General features: G+C 40.5%; 1 protein-coding gene across 1 annotated transcript in view; it reads right to left on the bottom strand.

The window, feature by feature from the left end:
• Positions 1-23,103, bottom strand: part of slc8a2b (solute carrier family 8 member 2b) — a 181,625-nt gene that overhangs the window by 36,606 nt on the left and 121,916 nt on the right. The window contains exon 4 of the mRNA XM_031304158.2: positions 1,420-1,927. Within this exon, the coding sequence (XP_031160018.2) occupies positions 1,420-1,806 (387 nt within the window). The 5' untranslated portion in view covers positions 1,807-1,927. The remainder of the gene's footprint in view (positions 1-1,419; positions 1,928-23,103) is intronic.

The raw sequence follows: 23,103 nt of genomic DNA on the forward strand, positions 1-23,103 counted from the left end.
ATCGGGCTGTTGACTGTAGCTGGGATCAAACAAGCTATTTGACGACTTTGTGCTTCATGCATTTTTTCACAATTGACGAGATAATTTAAATATATATTATTTGAAGAAATATTTAAGAGATTAATGGATGATGAAAAAATATGCATTGTAAATTGCAGCCCTATCTGGATGGATGCAAGTTTTTCATCAAATGAATTAACATCTCAAGTGAAGGACAACATTTAGTTTCCATTGTGTTCTATTCAGTTTTTTTATAAGAAAAGAAAATGGCAGATGTCACAAGCAGCGTTGTAGTACTTGAGATCGGTCTTTTTGAAGGTCTCGTCTCGGAATCAGCCACAGTTTTATTTGGTCTTGTCTCCAAATAAACGTAACGACCACACCTGCCTTTTGATTATTTCATTACGGCATTTCTCATGATACAATTATGGCAAAAAAGAGGTGAATGAAGAAGAATCTTAATTTGTTTTCTGTGGGTGTTTTTTTTTTATTTAGGAAGGTTTTTTGGGCATTTTAGGCCTTTAGTTGACAGGACAGCTTTAGACAGGTAAGGGGGGAGAGAGAGAGGGGGGCGGGGTGACATGCAGCAAAAGGGCCGCAGGTCAGAATCAAACCCTGCGGCGGCTGGGGTAAGGACTGAGCCGTTGTACATGGGGCACACGCTCAACCAGGTGAGCTACCCAGGGGCCCATCTGTGGGTGTTTTTGTATGGGAATGTGGATCTTTCAGATCAATTTGAGGAGTGCCTATGGTTAGCATTTTCCCCATTTTATCATGTCATGCAGTGTGGGACTCCCATTTGTCTGGTCTTGGTCTTCACTTGGTCTCGGTACACTCTGGTCGTTGTGATGACTTGGTCTTGGTTTAGGTAGTCTTGACAACATTTTTTACGAGCATTTTGTTTTGACAATAAGCTGCAGGTGCACTCCAATAACTCAATCAGCGTAAAAAAAAAACATAAGCTGCACACATATTTTCTGTTAAGGCCCACTTAGACTGGCAAGCTCCTTATCCTCCTTTAAATCCCTTTTAAAAACGCATCTTTATAAGTGCGCTTTCACAGGGTTTGTGGCCTGAAGATATTTTTATCTGTTTAATCATATTTGATATGTAATGGCATTCTATTAACCTTTATTCTTCCGACTATTATAATTAGTTTATATTTGTTTATTATGCTTATTCTCTTGTTTTGCTCCTTTTTTTAATGATGTAAAACTTTGTTTTAAATAGTTTTTTATCATTGTTGGTCTGCCATGTTACTATTGTCTTGTCAAGCACTTTGTAACTTTGTTTTCAAAAGTGCAATATAAATAAAGTTATTATTATTCATTTTATTATTATTGCCACATAATGGCAATATGCCCGCTACTTCCTGCTAAATTACACCACCCATGTGTTCGTCCATTCACTCGTTCTCACCTGTGAAGTGATGACCTCTATGGACGCCATGAAGCGGTCTGCGATGATGGACACTCCCAGGAACATGTACATGAGTGACGCAAAGTAGACCACAGCTCTGGCCACCTGTTGGCCGAGGCCGGGCCGGTTGGGCTCCCAGATGGGCAGCAGGATGCCGGGCTTGCACATCGCCACTTCCCCACACTTCTCTTTTTTCTCAGGCACGGTGCTGTTACCGTAAGACATGGAAGGAGGATAGGAGGAGGGGAACATGGAGGGCGAGACCGCTGGGATCTCGGGGTCGCTGCTTGAGTCGATGCGCTGGGACTCCGGCTGGCAGGGAGGCAGTGGGAGGAGGAAGAGGAGGAGGAGGAGGAGGAAGGGGGCGGGACAGGCCAAGAGAGACATGGCGGCGTGTGGTCCCCACAAGAAGCGGGAGGAAAAGGTGAGGCAGAGGATGATGGGGTTAGGCTGAGGAAGAGGGAGGGGGAGATGCTGCGTAGAGCTGACGGGGGTGCGACTGGCTCACCTAAAGGGGGGAAAAAAGAGAGAGAGAGAATGTGAAGAGAAAGACAGGTTAGCGTGTAGACATCATAACCACAGACCAGACAGCCTTTATTACTCTTTTGTCATAAATACGGCTCGTTTTATTATGTTTTGACAAAGCACGCATGAGAGGAGTGGACACAAAGTAGACTCGCTCTATAGGAGAGAATTGAGGCCAAGACATCTCCCTAAGCGGAAAATGTTTCAACTTAAGGAAATAAAAGGAGAAACTGAAGGGAAAAAGTTTGAAGATCAGTCTTAGTTGAACACACAAGTGTAACATCTGTACAATTGATATATTGTCTGTAGAGCAGTCCTACAGAACCTCAAACCTTTGAGTAGATGCAATGCAGAAACATCAGAGTACAGAAGTTACCACAGAGGACAGTGTGGTCATAAAGTCTTATTTTGTTTCTAGAAATCTGAAGGGTGTAGTCTGCTTGGACTCCTGACATTGCCTCAATATTTATAAAAACCTGGCACCTGCTCCTGCAAGTAAATTATAAAAGGAGGAACTCAGAATATTTAAAGGGGACATGTGCTCATTTTCAGGTTCATAGTTTTATTTTGGGTTTCTAAAAGAACATGTTTACATGCTTTAATGTTCAAAAAAACACATTTTTCTAATACTGTCTGTCTGAATATACCTGTTTTCACCCTCTGTTTTAGCGTCTGTCTCTTTAAGAGCCCCTCCTGTAAAAGCCCAGTCTGCTCTGATTGGTCAGCGTTTCCAGGTCTTCTGCATCTGCGCTCATGCGTCTCTTTACCGTCATTGCAGTCGGGTAATGATTGTAACGGCACTGTAGCGACACTTTCTACCTATATATAGTATTGTTGTGACATCACAACTGTACAGAAGTCCCGACGCCTCGTTTAAAGGGACAGTTTCTGAATATTGGCAGTGTGCATTTCTCTGTAGATTCAGCATTTTGATACTTTCACAGTATTTATATAGCACCTCAACCTGCTTTATAACCAAAAAAAGACCTTGAAATAACATTCCAGCTTTGTTTTTGAGAAAGATGCATTGAAAAACAAGATTGCACTATGAATTGCTGCCACAGAAGTATATCTACTTGTTTGCACATCCATGAACGGCCAACTCTTTTTTTTGCTTTTCAATGTCAAATCCATTTCGAAAAGATGTCCATGTTTACCAGAAAGAGTCCTGCCACATCTATCGACAATACCTCCATTTATATGATGTTTTTACTTCTCATATGAACGCAGAAAATCTCCTTGAACATTAAGAACTCAAGTGGCTGCATTTAAACATTCAACTTCAACTTTACGAATTCTGAAAAGATGAAAAGTATGATTCATAGCAGATGATGTGATCCGGCAGAGACCCTGGCAAACTCTATTCTTGGTGGTGAGTCACCGGTACTGCGATGAAGGCCACGAGCCAAAACATGTCGGTCTGACAATAGAGTTGTTCTTTCTACGTTGCCTCAGACTTGTTGTTGTGCCAGAATTTCCTACTCCGCTTCTACAGTGAGTCACTGGTACACAGGAAATTACAAAAGAGGCAGTAAAGAAGAAAAGGTTATAGGAAAGAAAAGCAGGGCTAGAAAGTTAGACAGAGCAGTTGGTTACTAGGAGATGAGAATAGGAGAGAGAAATAAGAAGACGAGGAAGAGAGAAGAGACAGAACGACTGAGATTGAGGGAAGTGGAAAAGTGAAGGTGCAGAGAGGAGACAAAGAAACAACAAAGAGGTATGGAGGGTGAATAAAGAAAAGAGAAAATCAGGAATTAAAAGGTATTGGTAGGTGTGACTGACTTATTTTAGTTCAGATCAGGCTCTTTCCTGCAGCATTTCTTTTAATCTATGACATTTTTCTTTAACAAGGGGCAATTAAAGTAACCTTTACCTCTGGGGATATTCTGATGGAGGAAAAAAAGAACACGGGGGGAGAAGAGATGAAGAAAAAGAAAAGAGTGGGAGGGTGAAACCTGGAGTGCTCAACATTAACTCCCTTCTGTCATGCAAGCGTGCATGCACGCAGTGTAGAAGTTTTGATTGAAATTAGCATTTTTTGTAACCCTTTTTGGCTCCCTGTCCTCTGTATCTCCACAACACACTGTGTGTGTGTGTGTGTGTGTGTGTGTGTGTGTGTGCCTGTGTGTGCAAGAATGCGTCTGCCAACTGGTGATATTTAAACCTCAGCGTGAAACCAAAGGATGGACAGATGGACTGAACCCTGTTTCCTTCAGTATGTTCATCTTCTGCCTCTCTATTCCTCTCACGCATCATTTCTCTCGCTCTCTCCCCATCCGTCCATTTGTGAGGATGAAAGCACCTGTTCACACCTTCTGTTTTAAAACACACCTCAACTAATCTCAGTTTATCGTTATATCAAAAAGATTCTTTCTGTTGCCTTTTCTTTCTTAACTTCTAATTCCTCCATTTCTATACATCTTTCTGTCCTCTCTGTGGAAGAGTTTCTGTACATGACAAAGAATAGTTAATCGAATATTTGATGCCCAATTGCAGCCTGTAAAAATAATATTTACTACTCCAGTGGTTCCCAACCTGGGGTCCGGGGACCCCTAAGGGGGGCGGCAAAGATCACAGGGGGGGCGCAACTCTTTATCTGGTTTGAGGTTGAGGTAAAAAAAAAAATATTTGCACATGTTAAAGAAATTATGATAATACACTACAATATATAATGTATACAAAAGTCTGTATAAAAACTATATATTTTTGTTCTCACTTAAACTTGTAGGCAGGCTACTTAGTAGGCCAGACCTCCAGGACCTCTTAACCTGGGACCCTGCTGTCATCAGGTCAGCTGCTAGCTGCTAGCTGCTAGCTGATATCATCCTCGTTTTTCCTGCCGCCACGGCATCACTATTTTATGAACGAAACATGGCGGAGAAACGTAAAAGTGCTGATAACTCCTCTGTATCAAAAAAGAAAGTAAGGGAAAGTTACCTCAACTTCGGTTTCGGAGGGGGGGCTCAGCTTTTCTTAGACATAAGTAGGGGGGGCGCCAAGGAAAAAAGGTTGGGAACCACTGGACTACTCTACTCAGGCTTTTGCATTGTCATTGTCATGTTACAAGCATGTGGTTGTTGTTACACGTTCCGTCCACTAGAGGGGCTTCCAACATTAGCCTGGCCTTGAGGGGACCGGCACGCAACTTTGTTTACATTCATTTTCCACCACGAGCACACAGTGACAAACACAAATCAACAGAGAACTCTGTAATGAAACATTATCAACAAGTGTAGTGAAGCGGCTCTGTTGTAAAGGCTAACAATGCTCCGTCAGCACAATGACATCATGCTAGAAAGCACAGCCGAAACGATTTGTCATAAACTAGCTAGGTAAGAAAGAAACGATGCTAACGGCTAAATAACTAAGCCAAACGGTGCTGTCACTACTATTTTAGTGATTTATAAGCAACCTGTTTCTTGCAGATTGTCACGTTACTGAGAATACAGCTATTAGAAGGTAATATATGAAGTCGAAGCTAACTCTGACACCTGTAGGGCAGCTAACATTACCTTTAGCTGTCTTCATGAAGCTCCCAGCTACGCTAACGTTACTATACCTCGCGACGCAGTTAGAAAACAAGAACGAGCTAACTAATGTTAACATAAGCACTTTGGCTCGGTGGAAGTCGATTTTAAAGTCATGTTAAAACTATTTCCCGTCCTTACGATTTCCAGCCGCAGCCTGTCACTCCCCAGTGTACTAACGTTACTCAGTACATAACGTTAGCTCCATAATGTTGTACTAACGTTACTCGGTATGTAACGTTAGCTCCGTAATGTTGTACTAACGTTATCTTACTATCGACCTCACAATGCCTTGTGTTTCTCACTCCCGCTAAGTCATTGTTCATAAGACGTGACATGCGGGTAGGCCTGGCCAAGGCGAGAAGAGGGAGATTAGCTAATGTTAGCCAACATATTTATAAAAAAAGTCACATTCGAATAGTAATTTCAGCATTCGAATAGTATTGATTTTTTTACTATTCGAATAATATTCAAATTTCGCCTTCGTTCCAACAGCCCTAATATATATATATTTTAAAAATGACTCAAAAGTTCATGTTTAAGTATCATTTTAAGAGTTTGGTTCATGTGAATATAAACAGTACTTCAACAGTAACCAGTAATTAGTAATACTTACATACTTAAAAATTACGATTTGCATAAGACAATCACATTTTCTTCGAAAACTAGCAGCTGTGAAGAACTGACAGTGTCCTACTGCTGCATAACAATCCCAGTTTACACAATAAATACACCAAGGTCAGCCCATTCAAATGTTGGCTGTCTCCTCTGATAAACCCGACCACACAAGCAGAGACAGCAAATATTCTGACGTGACAAACACGACAGGCTCGATTTTTAGATTCTGTGCACTTTCGGTTTGAATTTGTGTGACTAGACAACATGTTTATTCTCCATATTTGCTTTTCTGTATCTCCTGTGACCCAGCAGGACACGACAGGGCTGCAGAATAGTTTTGTCAACAAACACAACAGGAATGAAATAAGAATCATTGTCGGTCCAGAAGGGTCTGCTTGTTCTCAAAAAAACATCCCATGAGTAGCTCCAGATTCCTGTTGTCCTATTGGACTGTCTTATATAACATACGATGAGATTTTTCAGTTAAACCGACAGAGACGGATGAGAATTGGTACAAATGAAATGATAAAAATTAAACAGAGTCGTGTCTTCCTATAGGCGGGCTATGCGGATGCATCGGACCCTCGCAGCCACTAGGGGGCCCAAAGCTGCAAGTTCAGCCTCAACATATATAGGGAGTAGGGCTGCACAATATATCGCTTTTTTTAATTGTCATCGCAATATCAACTGGCGCAATATACATATCGCGAAAGGTTGCGACATATCGCGATAGAAACTACGAGATTTTTTGTGTTAGTTGAAAGAAGATATAATATAAAGTGTATATGTCATTCATTTTTAGTAGTTCCTGTCACTGTCAATTCAATGTTCAATTTGTTCAATAAAAGAATGTTAGAAATGATTATATGTTTTAACAAGCAATTTCTTATATTTTAAAAGAATACTGAAAGCAACAGAAAGGCAGAACTGAGAACACTCTAATATCTGTTAATTTATCACAAGTAATATCGTTATAGCGATATTCAACAACGTTATCGCGTATCGCATATTTTCCTTATATCGTGCAGCCCTAATAGGGAGAAATATAATGACCTGTCTTTATTTGTAGCCACTAGCAAGTAGCCTTCTTTGTTTATAATTTTTTTTTTTTAAATAAAGGAAAATCCTGCATCTGTTGCATTTATTGACGTAGAAGAGCCTCATTGTAAACTTTTTTATTATCATTTTCTGTAGGTTTAAATTGCTTGGGTCAACTTGAGATGTTTAATTTGAATTTGAGAGAGGTTTTTACAAATCTAGCCTGTTTTCCTCCTAAAGTGTAACAGATTGATGCATCTCCACGGATCATCTTCAAGGTTTGAATCCCCCCCCCCCCATTGTAGTTTGACAAAATAGGGGCCCCAAAACAGCATCTTGCATATGGCCCGCCAAAAACTAGAAACGGCCCTGTTAAACAACATAACATAACAGTGTGTGCATACAGTTTATTCAAACATAGTTACGCATTGCCAGACCTATCTCCACAGCGTTGACTATGAAGGACTGGCTAATGTAACAGAGTTAAAAACGTAGTGTATTGTTATATATAATTTTCGCCAAAATGAACAGCCTTGGTTAACAGTTGTGAATGGAGCCACCCTTGGCCATTTGGTGTACTACAGATCTGCTGCGTGTAGTCTCGCGCTGCTTCCCTACCCGATCAGAGAAGCTGTATACTTTTGATCGGGTAGGTTCAGTGTACAAAGTACTTCACCCAGTATATCAGTTTTCTAAAAGTAAATTGATGTTTAGGTTGATAACTTCGATGTAGCTAATGTGTTATATTATTCCCATGCACTGTAACGATCGTACTGCATTTTGCATGTTTTGACAGAAAGTTGTTAATGTTTCTTTTTGACCGTGAGTTTCTGCGTACTGAGGCTAACGTGGCTAGCCGTAAAACTCCGCTAGTGACGTCCATACATTGGAAGCAATATTACTCTGTGTCTATCATGTGTGTATGTTTAATCTCAGTATAGTTTCGGTATATGTCTGAGAAAACAGCGTATGTTAAGCGAGTATTCCCGAACGTTAATTAGTTGTCGTTCCCTGTGTTTTAACATTCTGTCTTGCGTGCCTTGCTTGCTAGCAAGCATGGATAGTGTACAATGGGATATTGACGTAGCACATGTAGCCTATGTAACGCAATGCATTCTTTATATTTTGTTTGTGCAGAAGCTGTAAATGTGTACACCAAAGCCTGAAGACAATGTTCTGATTTATTTTCCAAAGGTATGTGGCTCCATAATGTAATTAGGTTTTAATGAAGTGCTGTAACTTGTGCACTTAGGCTGCAGTTATGCCATTCTATATGAGAAGTTTACAAGTTATGAGTCAGATGATGGTTTTGTGTGCATTTTCTATTGCTGAAAGAGTGATTATCAGAGAAGCTGTATACTTTTGGTCGGAAGCTGTAATGTGTACACCAAAGCCTGAAGACAATGTTCTGATTTATTTTCCAAAGGAAAAATAAAAAAGAGGAAAAATTCAACATTTCGCCTCTGTCCCCCTGATGCTTGACCACCGTTACACTAGTCCACACAAAATGTCAGGATAGGAGGAAAAACGTGCTCTGGTTCATTGCCATTTTTAGTTTACTTTGTAAAAAAACTAAGTAAACTAAACGTTATCACTACTGGGTTTATCTTTCAGCATTAACAGCAACCAGATATGATTTTGCTTTCGTTCCGCCTTTTATAAAACTCCAACAACTTTAGAATTAAGGTTTTAATTACTTGTGTGTCTCTGGCAATAATACAGGGTTTTAAAACGTGTTTAGTTACGTGTAGGTGTCTCATTAACTTCATCTCTTCTCTCCTGCTTCATTTCTCTTGTTGCGATCAAGAGTCTCAGTGGAGCCGGGAGCACGTCCAAATTGAAAGGGAAACAAAGTGGAGATGAGAGTGAAGACTAATGACTAATGGACTTTGCTGTGATTTTCACATTCACCAGCAGAATTGGATTACATTTAGTCGGTTTGGATTAACTCACCTTGACTGCCGCTGCATTTACTATCTTTGAAAAATAATGCAATTTGAAAGAAGTTATCAATTTAACTGATGTGTTGGCAGAGGCACACAAAGCCTTTACACTGCAACAGTGTTTTTATAGTTTAATAGATAGTCTTTATTGTCCCCAAAGGGAAATTCATTTTGCTTTGTCGAGCAAACATGAGGAGCATCATCAAACGAGAGTCAACTAATCAAAAGGACACAGGGAGCTATCATTTTCATGAGTCAGTACCTAGAAGCACGTCTCTAAAGATGCACATTTGCCAATTTCACTGATTGTGTTTTTATTTTTGCAGATGACGCAGCGTTCCGTAAAAACCCAAAGGTGCATTTATGGACTTGCTTATTTATGAGTAGGGATGCACCGAATCCAGATTTTTGGGGTTCAGACGAATACCGAATCAACTGGTTAAGATTCTGCCGAATCCGAAACGGAATACTGAATCCTACTCCCATCCTCAATCCACGGTGTGGTTAACACAAGTTTTTAGCTGTGACTGTCTTTGCCGTGCCTGAAGTTGCTGCATCGTGGCTGCTGTCTGTAGATTCCTTCATGCACAACTCGTATTCTTTCGGATGTTTCATACATAAATGTTTTATCAGCGGTGATGTTGTGTATTGTTTAGGGTCCTCGCCACCACGAGACAAATCGGCATTGCAAATTGAACATGTAGCTGGACTTGAATGGCCTTCTTTTGACTGAAAGTACTGCCAAACAAGACTTACTCTTCTCACAAGTTCCATTTTCACTTTCTCACAGAACAACTGCATTGAACACTCCACCTACGTAAACACCTTCCCGTAATCAACGGCGGCGTCATTACGTCGACCAGCGTAGTGCAAGCGTAGGGTTCGGTTTGGTGGAAACAAATTCTAAGGTTCGGCAGAAACCGAACCCCAACAAAAAGCCAAATATTCGGCCGAATCCTGGATTCGGTGCATCCCTATTTATGAGTGATGAATTTCTTCATTTGTTTTGTGTACGTTTGAGCCCCCATCTCTGTGTTAATGATCGTTTTAATTTGATCATGACTTATGAAGCACTTTCTAACGTCTGTTTCAACATGAGCGCTATCAATGGATGATCAAACATCCTTCTTCTGACGTTTAATAATGAGATAATGATAAGATTCAATTGACTGAGATTTACTGCGATGATAGCTTGCAGAAACGTGATTAACGAGTAAAAGAAAGGAGATGTCGAGAGGTAGGGAAAGGATGCGTAGAAGGAGTGAAAGGCATTGATGGAGAAATTAAACAAGTGCATTGGGGTTGACACAGGGATACAAGTTGGGATGAGAGGTGCAGAAGGAGTGATGGAGGGATAAAATAAGTCATAAAGGGTGTAGATGGAGGGATAAAAGAGGCAATGAGGTGTAGAAGAGGGATACAAGGTGGGATGGAAGGGGTAGATGGGTAGGAGATGTAAAGGGGGGGATGAAGGAGGGATGAAGGGTTGATTAAAGAGGAGTAAAAGAGGTGATAGGAGAGACAAAAGGAGTCACGAAGGAAGAGATGGTGGGATTAAATAAGTAAAGGAGAGGGCAGTTGGATTGATGAAAGGGAAGGTGGGATGAAGGGAGGGCTAGAAGGAAAGGGAGGCATAGAGGACACAAGGAAGGTGGCATGAAAGGAATATGGGAAGTGATCAAAGAGAAGGAAGGGATAGAAGGAGGGATGGTGGCTGGAGGAGCGAATGAAGGGGTAATAAAGTCATAGGCTAAATAAGACGAAGGATAGGTGTGGAGGAAGGGACGAGAGGATATAAAAGGAGGGGATTGGATCGCAGGAACAATGTGGGCCGAGGTCCTAAAGACATTTATAGTCACCATTTGGGATATAGGCACATGTGTGGTGTCATTGTGACTAGAGGAGAGGTTGGGTGGGGCAATTAATCAGAGAGAGAAAGAGAGAGAGAGAGAGAGACATACCATACTATATACAGTATATATATGGAACAATCCGATCTTGATTGTTTTGTGGTTCGTATCCTATCATCTACTGGCTTGACCTCTGTGAGTTGATTCTGAAACCAGTTACGAGATCTCAGAGGACAAAGTGGCACGGAGCAGGATTCCCTTTCACAATATTCTAAAGCTTTAATGAGACACACCAGAACATACAGATACACTTTCTGACAATCCCTCCATTTGCTTCAATGACGTGAGAGTATAGATAAGAAAGAGGCTCCATAAAAAAAGAGGATGGGTTTAGGCGTAATTTACAAGGGGGATTGGGGGGGTAGGGGGGTTTAAAAACCCCCAATAATCAAAACTGGTCAGTGCAACTCCCCCCAAAAACCTATTATAGTTTTTTTTTTTTTACATAAATAAAGACATTTGCACCATGACTTGATGCACAAATTCACCAGAATGCAGAAAATGAAGTCTTTGATATGCTCAAAATTTCAATTTGGTTTAAGGCAGGTTCACACAGATAGATTTAGGTAACAGATTAACAACACATACCCACAACTGTGTCCCGAAGCGCACCCCCCAACCAGATCTCAAATAACTCCTTGACAAATGAAACCAAAGCTATCTGATTAAAAACGGAAATAAAAACGGAAAAACATTGTAAACGCAGTGATTGAACTGCAATCAAGCTGTCTGTGCCTGTGCAATATTACATCACGCTTATTTTGTATTGCGTGAGCACACACACACACACACACACACACACACACACACACACACACACACACACACACACACACACACACACACACACACACACACACACACACACACACACAGTATATCTGATCTCTGCTCTCCTATCATGCATGTTACGATAAGTGCCATCATTAGCCTCTGACTCCAATCCTCCCACTCATCAAACAGCCATTGAAACAGGGCATTAAACAATGTTTGCTGATGCTGATAGGTCTGTTCCTATTAATTTCTTTTGGTGGTGACCGGGATGAAAGGTGCATTTAAAGCCATTACTGTAATATGTTTGTGTGTTCTGCAGCACCGATGAGAGCTCTGAGGACACGTTAGTTGTCTCTTTATGTGCCATAGCTGAAGGAAATGCTTCTTCTATGCACACACACACATTGTGGCGTAGCTGCGTGTTCTGCCATGTGTCGGCCAGAGGCTAGCTGGTGTAGCTGGCACTCGATGTTACAGGCTGACAGATTGACTGGCTGGCTTTACAACTGGGGCTGAATGTCACAGTGTTCGCCTGCTGCACTGCTGAGCACAAAGATTGTTGATATTTGAACTCAACTGTCAAACAAATACAACCCCCCTTCATAAGCTTCGCCCCTCCAGAGACACAGCCAGATAACTACTGGCCGGCACATTCAAATGCTGCGTGAGGAGATATTCACTGATTTTGACAAAAAAGTGTATTGGATTAATATCACTTACCATACCTTCAAGATGTTGTTGGACAGCCAAATCTAAGGCAATCCATATTGTATTAGCTCATCACAAGTATAGTTGTCAAATAAACGTAGAGGAGTAACTCACTTTCAAATTCTGAATTCTGTTAATACTAAAAATCTCGTCCGGTGACATTCGCGCACAGAAACTCAAGTGGAGATTATTCCCTCTTCTGAAGAGACCGTCATGTTTTTTAATCCTCCGTGTCCTCCTTGGTTACTAGCAACTGCGTGGAGGAGGGGTGGGGGCGGTGCGCAATCACGGAAGGCTTGTATCATGTGGACGCGCCGACAGTTTTGTTGTCAATTACTTAGAACACACTATAGCTTTAAAATGTCACTGTATTTTGCACAGTCCGCAGACAGACAGACAGACACATATAAACTAGGGCTGTACTGGATTAACGAAATTCTTCTGTTCTGTAAATCTGAGTTTCTCTAGAAACAATCTTGCAAAAGCATCACTTTAAATCTGGCATTTACCAGAGATGTGCATGTGCTCATACATTTCTTGGAAATAAGTCATTCAGCATGAAAAAAACATAAAACAATGACTAATCGACTGAAGAAATTGTAGTCAACTAGAGAACTCAAGGCCAAAATGATCGATTAGTCGTCTAATCGACTCAGAGGGACCAGCACTATCATAAACACCTGGCAACGCTCCCGCTATAGTAGGCGTCTCTAGGACATTTTGCCATGATGACACACACACACACATACAGACTCACCAGGTGAAAACGATAGCAGTGTTGCTGTCGCAGCTGGTAGTAATGAACAGAATACATTTAATGCATTCTGGGATGCTGAATCACACAAACTTTGTATTGTCTATAGGCAGCGTAGTCATGGTCACCCCTCCTATCTTCCATTTACCAAATCGATGTTGAATATCAATAAGCAATTTGTGCCGAAACTAATGGGGCAGGCTGAGGATTTCATTACAGCCATACAGGGTACTCAGTTTTCAGCAGAAAATCCACTTAGGTTTGGTGACACGTTGAGGCCTTCTTGTTTCGCAAGAAACCCAAAAGGAGGGTTTCACACACGGACACAGACAAAACGTTTTAAAAAAACTCTTTAAGAGCACACACTCGCAACACTCTTTTCACACTGTTTATTGTGCTTAACAGGGCCTGGAGCTTATCTAACCCTGTCAGCATCCCAGAGTTTCCAATTAAAGCAACTATATTAATACATCAATTAAAGAAACTATATTAATACATCAAAATAACAGCAACTGCACTGTACCATTCACTCAATCAAGGCAACAAAATGTTCTCTTCAAGACTCACTTTGGCACTTTTTATGTCCTTTATGTTACATCTGAGCAACGCTGAGAATAAAAGGAAATTGAAATGGATTTTGGTGATTTGTTTTCTTTTTGATATATATATATTTGTATGTAGATAACTGAATAATTCATTATTTTGTACTTGGTTCAATTACGTCCTTCAATCGAAGCACTAAACCCAGAATAATTGTGACTATTTCAACTGAAAATGACTGAAAAGACTTTTTTGTTGGGAGTTAAGTGTTCACACACAATCGTGTTTCACCTCTCAAATAATGTCAGCCTTTGCCTCCGGTGATATTCAAAGATTAAATCTTTATTTAAAGTAACAATCGCAGAGATCTCTGTTTTTCGTTCTTTTTGGCAGTTTGTGTGGTGATAAGCGGTAATTGCAGGTGTGTTTTGGGATCTCACTTTCAATTTAACTTGTTTTTTAAATTGTCTTTGTTTGTTCGGACATAGTAACCATTAGCAGGGAATCACAGGTCGCCGCTTCACACGTAAGTGAGATGAAGAGCGAGTCTGTTGCATTAGCTCTGCATGCCCTCTCTGGCGGACCAACTACTTCCGGATGATGGAAAACGCGTCACTAACTGTGTACCACTTGTGATTTTTCCTGGCACACCCAGTTGGTAATATTTCAAATGTAAGGGCTTTCATTAGTGGGCCATAGGTTCAATCACCATCGCTTACCTCATTCGGCAATAGATAGTGACCTAAGAGACATTTATTTCAAACATTTTTTTCTTTAGATTACTTCTTTGAGGTTCAATCCTTAAATCCTTAAATATAGGATTCTGGGAAGGAGGCTCAATGTAATGCTCCGAGGACTAAACCACTGCAGCGTGAGGCGGTGTGCCTAATAATACGCTAACAAGAAACAGTAATTAATTACACATGATCATGAATTGTTCGGTGGATGAACAGAGTTAAGCGCTCCACTGTCGGGGGGTGGGGGGGGTCACTCTTTCTGAAAGTACGTTTGTTCTGGTGTCTAAAAAAGGAGTTCAGGTTAAACAGGCTTACAGCCATGTGGGCTTCTTATCACACCCTATCGATCCCTGAGGGGGTTATCATCTTTTTCTCTGTCACTTTCCTTGGCCAGAGCTTTAGAACAGGCTCTGAGGGATTTAGTGTCTAATTTCAGTGTGGTGGATGCTTGCTGTCATGGTGGTTTGAACCTGGGTGCTGCAGTGGACGGGCATCAGCGGGAAATGAGGACAAGCTGTTTGTAAGTCAACAGAGCATAAACTTCCCACAGGCAATCATGCATGCAGTCACAATCCATCATGTCCACCAGATTTATGTGTCCTCATGTGTCCACAGCGTGTGTCTGAAAGTCCTGATGACACAATGACAGAGTCGATCACTGAAGGTACCTGACACATTTGACTGATCCAAAAAGACTCCATAAAAGCATTTTTTATCGAATCCAAATCAGCAGTGAATCTTTTTATGATTAACTTTTTTTTTTTTTAACAAAATACACAACATGAACACCACCCACCCAGACAACAATCAAGAAAAGATGACACAACATTCAAGACCATTCAACAGAATAATAACAAAGTAGACAATAAACCATAAACCAAATAAACATATGTATAACACCATAAGCCCATCATACACGTCCCTCCCCAGCACAGAGATTCTTAGGAGTCCTCCAGAAAGCTCAGGTACTTTCCCCATTTTCTAGTGTAGACGTCCAATCTGGCAAACCGTTTATATGACATTTTTTCCAAACGCCGCCACCCTAGCCATCTCACAAGCCTACTCCTGGATTGACGGCAGCCCTTCATTCTTCCATCCTCTTAAAAGAACCTGTCTGGCTATCATTAAACTAGTCTGGACCCAGCTTATTTTGTGTTTATCCATCCCCCGTTTAGGATTAACCCATCTCCCAGAACAAACTGAATCTTTTTTTTGAATTAAATCCGAATCCTTTCTAATCAACAAATCTAATTTCCTATCCTAACTACCTACCTACAGCTAAATGATATGTGCGTTTGCTTTTTGGAAACATAAAAAAAGATTAAGGCGAGATATAAGGTCCCATAAGAGAAATGCAGCTTGATTAAAAACTTGTCTATGCCAACGCCGATATAAAATGAAATCTATAGCAACTCAATCCTACTGTAGGTATAATGATATCAGGCTACATCTGCCTACTACCTCTACTGACAGAGGACAGACCAGAGGAGGGTTATTTGTGAGTAAACCGTAAACACTATTTCATGACCAATGCTGCTTTCTTTCTTGTGTCCAAGTGATGCTTTGCATTTTAGCACAATTTACAAGATCTTGTGATGTGATGATGTGATGTGCAGGCCGGCAGGGTCAAGGCTGAAAGTTGTGAAGCATTTGGCAAAGACTCAGAAAGAGCAGTGACTCAAGGACACCATCCTGCCACTCTGAGGCAGAGGTCTAATAGACTCGTCTCTGCTCTTTTAAAAGCAGACATTATTACCAGTGGCAGCAAAACACTTAGGAAGAGAAAGGCTTTTCTGTCCCTGGTGGTTTTCTCGGCCTATTTCTGTCCCCTCTCTCCCCCTCTGTCTGTCTCTCTCTCTCTCTCACTTGTTCTCCCTCTCAATGTTCATTCTCCTTAGTGGCTCACAAACACAAAGCTGTCCAACTTGGCACACTGGCTACAATGTGCCAGTGATATTGTCCTCTAGCTCGCAGGTCATTTTACGGTCATCACAAAAAGTCCTCATCCAAACTTTTAAAATACTACTTTCCCACAAAAGACAAAGACAGAATAGACTCAAACAACGGTCTCTCCCACTCACTCTCTTCATCGCACACTCCCTTTCCTCGCTCTTTTTGCTCCTCATCCCTGTCATCATGTTTTGTGAAGGACTATTTCTTTGATTCTTATAGCCGCTGCCAAAACATCAGGCGGTCCAGATTAAAAGTGTGCGAGGCTCTAGGGCTTTAATCTACAGATCAGAGGCAGCAGACCACCCTGTCTAATGAGATCAGGCTGTGACAAGAAGGGCTTGCTATTTTGGTTTTAACCTTTATTTGTCTGAGAATGTTTTCTCTTTCTCGCAAACTAGTGGCTGGTATCATATTTATTCTTATGCTGATTTGGATAGTGTTTATTTGCAAATCCTTGTTCTGGTTCCTGTTATTAATGGTTTAGTTGATGTCCCCACAGTGTTGCATGTCAGGGGAGAATACTGTTGGAACTTTTGAATTTGTTTTCCAATCCAGAAAAGCGTACATGGATGTTTAAGGGGTTAAGGTTGGGCTAATTTTAACTGCTACTGCTCAGAAAAACAGAAGAAACATTCAAATTTAAAATCAACAAATTTCGAGATACGTGGTTTTCAATGGACAGAAAGGCGATGACACATTGTAATCTGTAAGTAAAAAGAACAGTATTTACCTCTGAGATGTAGTGAAGTAGAAGTATAAAGTATCATAAAATGGAAATTTTAAAGTATAATTAAAGTACACAAGTACCTCAAATTTTTACATAAAGGTACAGTAGGTAAGACTTATAAAACTAACTTTCTGTCATATTTGCTGAAACTGACCCTATGTTCTAGTAGAACTATATAAAGCAGGTAATTTAAAAAAAAATCCAGCTCCTCTGGCACCACCTACAGCCTGTAGTGAGATTTGCAAAAATCCACAGCTCCCTGTTCAGATGCACCAATCAGGGCCAGGGGGCGTGTCTAACTGCGTGTCAATCACTGCTCATGCACACGCATTCATTCTCCCTTGTGGGGGGAGGGGCTTAGGAGACCATTTTGGTCTTTAGCAGAAAGGGGGGGAGGGACTGAGAAGTTGTCGATATTCAATTTTTTTGGCTAAGTCCTGGATCTTCACAATCCTACCTACAGCACCTTGAGTGAATGTAGCTGGAGTGACATTTTGTGATGATCTGAATCTGAAGAAGTTTTAGGCTGGGCAAGTTATCTAATATGATCTCGATTTCAGTTTCGGCCCCTAACGATCCCCAAAACAATGTACTCATCAAACAATTATTTTGCATATTACGTTTTGCAAGTAAACTCTTCTTTTGTCCTGTGTTCAGATTTTTTTTTTTTTACGTTATATATATTTCAAGGGGAATTCAAAAAGTTCAACTGGTAAAGTATCCAGGGAAATTTCATAGTTGAAGGTGTTTTAACTGTTGACTTATTTAACTGTTTCACCGTTTTATAAGTTCAATAAATGCAACATCTTTCCAAACGTCAATGAGTAATCATGTTTAATATTGACCAAAATAATTGTGATTTTTTTTCCCCCCGTAATCGAGCAGCCCTACTTTTTTGGTCACTCTATTCAAAAGAAGAGCCGTGTTTTGAAGGTTTCCTACCACCAATAGTTGAACCAAAACCTTCACTGAATGACATTGTGTTACAGATGCCTTTAGATGATTTGTGTCTCTAGAAATGAATGTTGCCGGTATTAATGCAGCATCCATTTTCATCTCTTTTTCTCCCACACAACACACCCTTCGTCTGTGCCCACTTTCTCATCCCATTCAGTACATCAAGTTAAAGGACATTTGATGAGTGATTGCTCCTCATAAGACACCTCTGTAATATCGACTGAAGCCAGCTGGCGGAGGAGTGAAAAGCTCTCCCTGCTGTAAATTCTGATGACACTAATTTCTAGGGAATGATTATAAAGTGTTTCTTAAGAGGACGACGGAACCCAGCTGTCAGGGACGTTAATGCATGATTCAGCTTTTGTACACGGAGGGAGGAAAACAGCAACAACCCAGTGTGGGCCTGTGTGTGTGTGTGTGTGTGTGTGTGTGTGTGTATATGTGTGTTGATGACACCATCTGCTGTTGACTTGACTGGGGGAAACATTAGAGCCACATGGAGAGGCTCTCTGATGTATTCATTCAATATAATAGACACAATATTTTATATTTTCTGCAAAATATGAAGACTTGTTTGACCTAAATGACAAAAAAATCGGCGTCAACAAATATCTGTCTTTGACATTTCTGCCACCACACCAGTACAATGGAGGTGAACAGTTCTCATCAGAGCTACGCTTTACCAAAGAAATAGTTCCTACTCCTCATTGTTTCTGTGTGTGTTTGTGGGTATGTAGTGTCGCATTGCCAGACCTTCCTCCACAGCGCTGCGGAGGAAGGTCTGGCTAGTCCACACAGCATTCCTAGCCTGGCTCCGCCCTCCTACGTACTTCTGCTCAATTTTCATTTTCCTTCAGTATGTCGTCTGGGTTTGCGGTATGTTTTTGGGTTTTGGGTTTTCTTCGGCCAATCTTTACCGGTCCAATCAGCGAACAGAGGGAGTGGCTGAGAACGATAACTTGTTTTGGTGGAACGTGTACATTTAAAAGTTGTTTTAGTCGTGCAACAGAAAACTCAGATTGGACAGATAGTCTAGCTAGCTGTCTGGATTTACCCTGCAGAGATCTGAGGAGCAGTTAACCATAGTCCTCAGAAATCCACCGGAGTTTACAATGCCAACACAAAGAAAGTGTAAGGTAACGGAGAGGCAATTTCCAGGGGCACCAGAACAATCCCGGAAGTGGAATGTCGTTGATATCGACTAGTGGGTGTGTGCAGCCCGGTATCCGCACGATTTACGCCCATATTGATACCACACTTCACGTAGGTGATTCTCAAAGTGGGTCCATGAAAAATGTTCAGATTCATTCATTTAAATTATCATGGTATACAGTAAAATTATAATATTCTCTAACTTGTAAGGGGTCCTTGGCTGGAAAAAAAAATGTCTCTGCTTAAAGTAACTTGGCAGAAAGTAAGTCAAACTAATGTTCGCCTTTTTATTGAACCATAACTAAGGTATTTATCTAACCTTTTTGTAGCTGCTGTGCACAGATATAATTGAAAGACAGATTTATTTAATATATAATTTGTTATTTTTGCAAAACCGTCCAATGTTGACGGTCTTGTCTGGCGATATGGTTGCTGTGTTTGTTAGGTGGGTGTGGTGCCCTCAGGAGGTGATGCCACCAGGGATTGGCAGAAACACAAATGGAGGCATCTGTGTAACCAGCAGGACCTCCACACACACACACACACACACACACACACACACACACACACACACACACACACACACACACACACACACACACACACACACACACACACACACACACACACTCTCTGATGTGTCAAGTACCAACACAACCTAATTTATGACACAAAAAACACTTAATTACTTTATGGATTGCCACTTTTCTGACAGCTTTTAACGTTATTTCCATTCACTGTGTTTCTTCTATATACAGTATTTTTTTTACACTATATATATATATATATATATATATATATATATATATACATATATATATATATATATATATATACATAATATGTTTATAATTTTTTTTTTTAGATTGACCTCCAAATAAAGAGGTTTTGATAATCATGGCTAAACTGTTTGCTTATGTCTGGTCCCATAGTGATGGCCAAAACTATGATAATAAGACCACAAATATTCCTTAACAATAGCAGTAGAGTCAAAAAACAACAGTAATCCAACTGTGTAAAATACTCAGTCATGATATTTCTCAACTAAACAGCAACACAATTCATGTGTGGTCCATCAATACACATCTACACACAATGGCTGTGTCCCATTCATCATGAGTGACCTATGCAGACGCATTGCACATACACAACACACATATGATCCATTCTGTGCCCCATCCATCACTATAGCTGCATGAATAGTAGCTGTTTCCAGCCTGTACTTGGATTAGCAGTGTTAGTGTGATTAATGATCTGATCTGGGAGAAGGAGGGATGTAAAACACACACACATTATGCGGACATATCACAGTTTTACATAAAAATATAAAAACAAGGTTGATGTAATTTTTTATCTGACTCTGGGTCATTTCTCTCTCTCTCTTAAAATCTGTGTGCGTCTGTTTTATTCGTGACACTGATGTACTGCAGTACACACACACACACACACACACACACGCACACACAGCAGTGGATGAGAAACTAAATTGAATCAAAGAGTAAAAATGCTTTTAAGATGTTTCCGTCTCAAACTAATGAAGAGAGCATTTAGAAGCGTGCTGCTGCGATTGCTAAAACACTTGCTCTATCTTTTATTTGTTTCATTCATTCAGCAAAAGCTTTTACACAGAACTTCTGCTGAGTGCACCAATAAACTAGGATCAAATAGATAATGTGGACAGGCTGCATCACATTAAACAGCCCGACCGAGGCCACTCCTGACTGTGGAAGAACATTTCCAACGTGACTTATTCATAAAGACGTGCCAGCTACTACCGTTTATAGAGAATGTGCTGTCAGTGTATAAAAGAGTTGAGTAGTTTCTTTGTAAAAGCTGACATACTCATGATTGATTATAATCAATATATTCATCCTTATATGTGATGTATATTAATCTACAGAACCATTTCGTGCTTCACAAATGTTTCACACTGCATTTAGAGTGCATGTTTGACAAGACAGTTTGCAAAGTAATATTAGTCAATAAAGATATCACATATTTCTCATATGAGAAATCACAGTTCTGCAGTTTAACATATTCACATGTTTAGTAAATAATTGCTTGTAAAAGTTTAAAGTTAAATTTAGTTTTCTGAGACATTTGTTTGACTTGTGTGGGTGCGCAGTCACGGAAGGCTTGTATCATGTGGACGCGGCGACAATTTTGTTGTCATTACTTAGAATTCCTCATGGGGGCGACAGAAACTACGCACTAAATCTTTAAAGTTTTAATCATTTAAATGAGACACCTGATAGAAATGACCACTACAGCTTTACAGTGCAGCCAAACAAACCGTAATACAATTGTTTGTTTTCTTACAAAATAGTTATTTTTATTTGCACGATCCTTTGTTCTCTTGTTTTCAACAAACTCAGAGAATGACTTGATGTTAACCTTACAACTTTGTGGGTTTACTACGGTACATGAAAATCAATAAAAAGTCAAAATGTTGTAAGAGAAGACAACTGACCCTGAAATAACTCTCACCGGGACAATTCCTCATCTTTGTTTCCTAGCGCTCCATCTCATTCATCACGCTGCTGTTCTGAAGGCACAAACGGTATGTGAGACATCAGTTTAGATTGGACTCACTGTTTCACTGCATTAATTGTTAATAGCCTGGAGAGAAATCCAAGTTTCTCGTTAAAAAAGCCAAGGGCTGTATTGACTCATACAAATGAGGCAGTTTGGTCAAAAACAGCAATCAATACGTGTTTTTAAGTGAATGTGCTCATTCAAATCACATATAAAGTCTGAGTGTTTAATGAAAGTCTCTGAAGCATGAAGTTATGAATGTAATTTTACATTTTAATTAAACTCAGACCCACAGCACTTCTCCTACTCCCTGTACAACACCCCAGTGCATGCGTCTCTCTCTCTGTTCTGTTTGTCTCGAAGACCTCACGTGCCGATGATTTATGGGATGTGCAAATTTATATTTATGCTAGTTGTTGTTAAAATGTTGTCAAGAATCACTGCATCCGTATTTATCTCCATTTTCATTTTCTGTCCATTGTCCATTTATTCGATTATGGTGATTCTGCTTTGATTGATGAAACTTCTCTAGGGTAATGTACACCCACTGGCCACTTCATTAGGTATACTTCTACAATCTAATGTGATCCATTACAACAGCTCTGCCATGAATTTTACAAAGCTTATTATTTTCCTTAGTTTTTGTGCACATTGTCATAATTGTCAAAAACATAAGTAATAACTAGTCTATATCAATGACGTTTTCATTTCCTGGATTGTTCAGGTGCCGCCGGTTAATTCCGCCGGATGTCCCTCATTTCGGCCGGATGTCCGTTACCTTCGGCGGATTTATGAGGACTACTGTATGGTTAACTGCTCCTCAGATCTCTGCAGGGTAAATCCAGACAGCTAGCTAGACTATCGGTCCAATCTGAGTTTTCTGTTGCACGACTAAAACAACCTTTGAACGTACACGTTCCACCAAAACAAGTTCCTTCCCGAGGCTATTTTGCAGCGGCTCTGTGGCTTAGCGCCGCCCATGACGATTGTGATTAGTTTAAAGAAATGGCAATAAACCAGAGCATGTTTCTCTCCCATCCAGGAATGCTGTGTGGACTAGCCAGACCCTCCTCCGCAGCGCTGTGGAGGAAGGTCTGACAAGGCGAGACTAAGTACTAGGTAAAAAAGTAGTACTTCTGCCGCTGGTATACAGAATGTTGATCTCCCTCCACCATTACACTGAGGGGCGCCCAGTGTCGACAAGGACTGAATCTCACATGATGAGGCACAAATAACAAAGGGAGGCTAACAAACACACTCTCTGCCACCCTCTCATGCACACACAA

Source organism: Sander lucioperca, chromosome 5 (assembly GCF_008315115.2).
Source record: "Sander lucioperca isolate FBNREF2018 chromosome 5, SLUC_FBN_1.2, whole genome shotgun sequence".
Lineage (NCBI taxonomy): Eukaryota > Metazoa > Chordata > Actinopteri > Perciformes > Percidae > Sander > Sander lucioperca.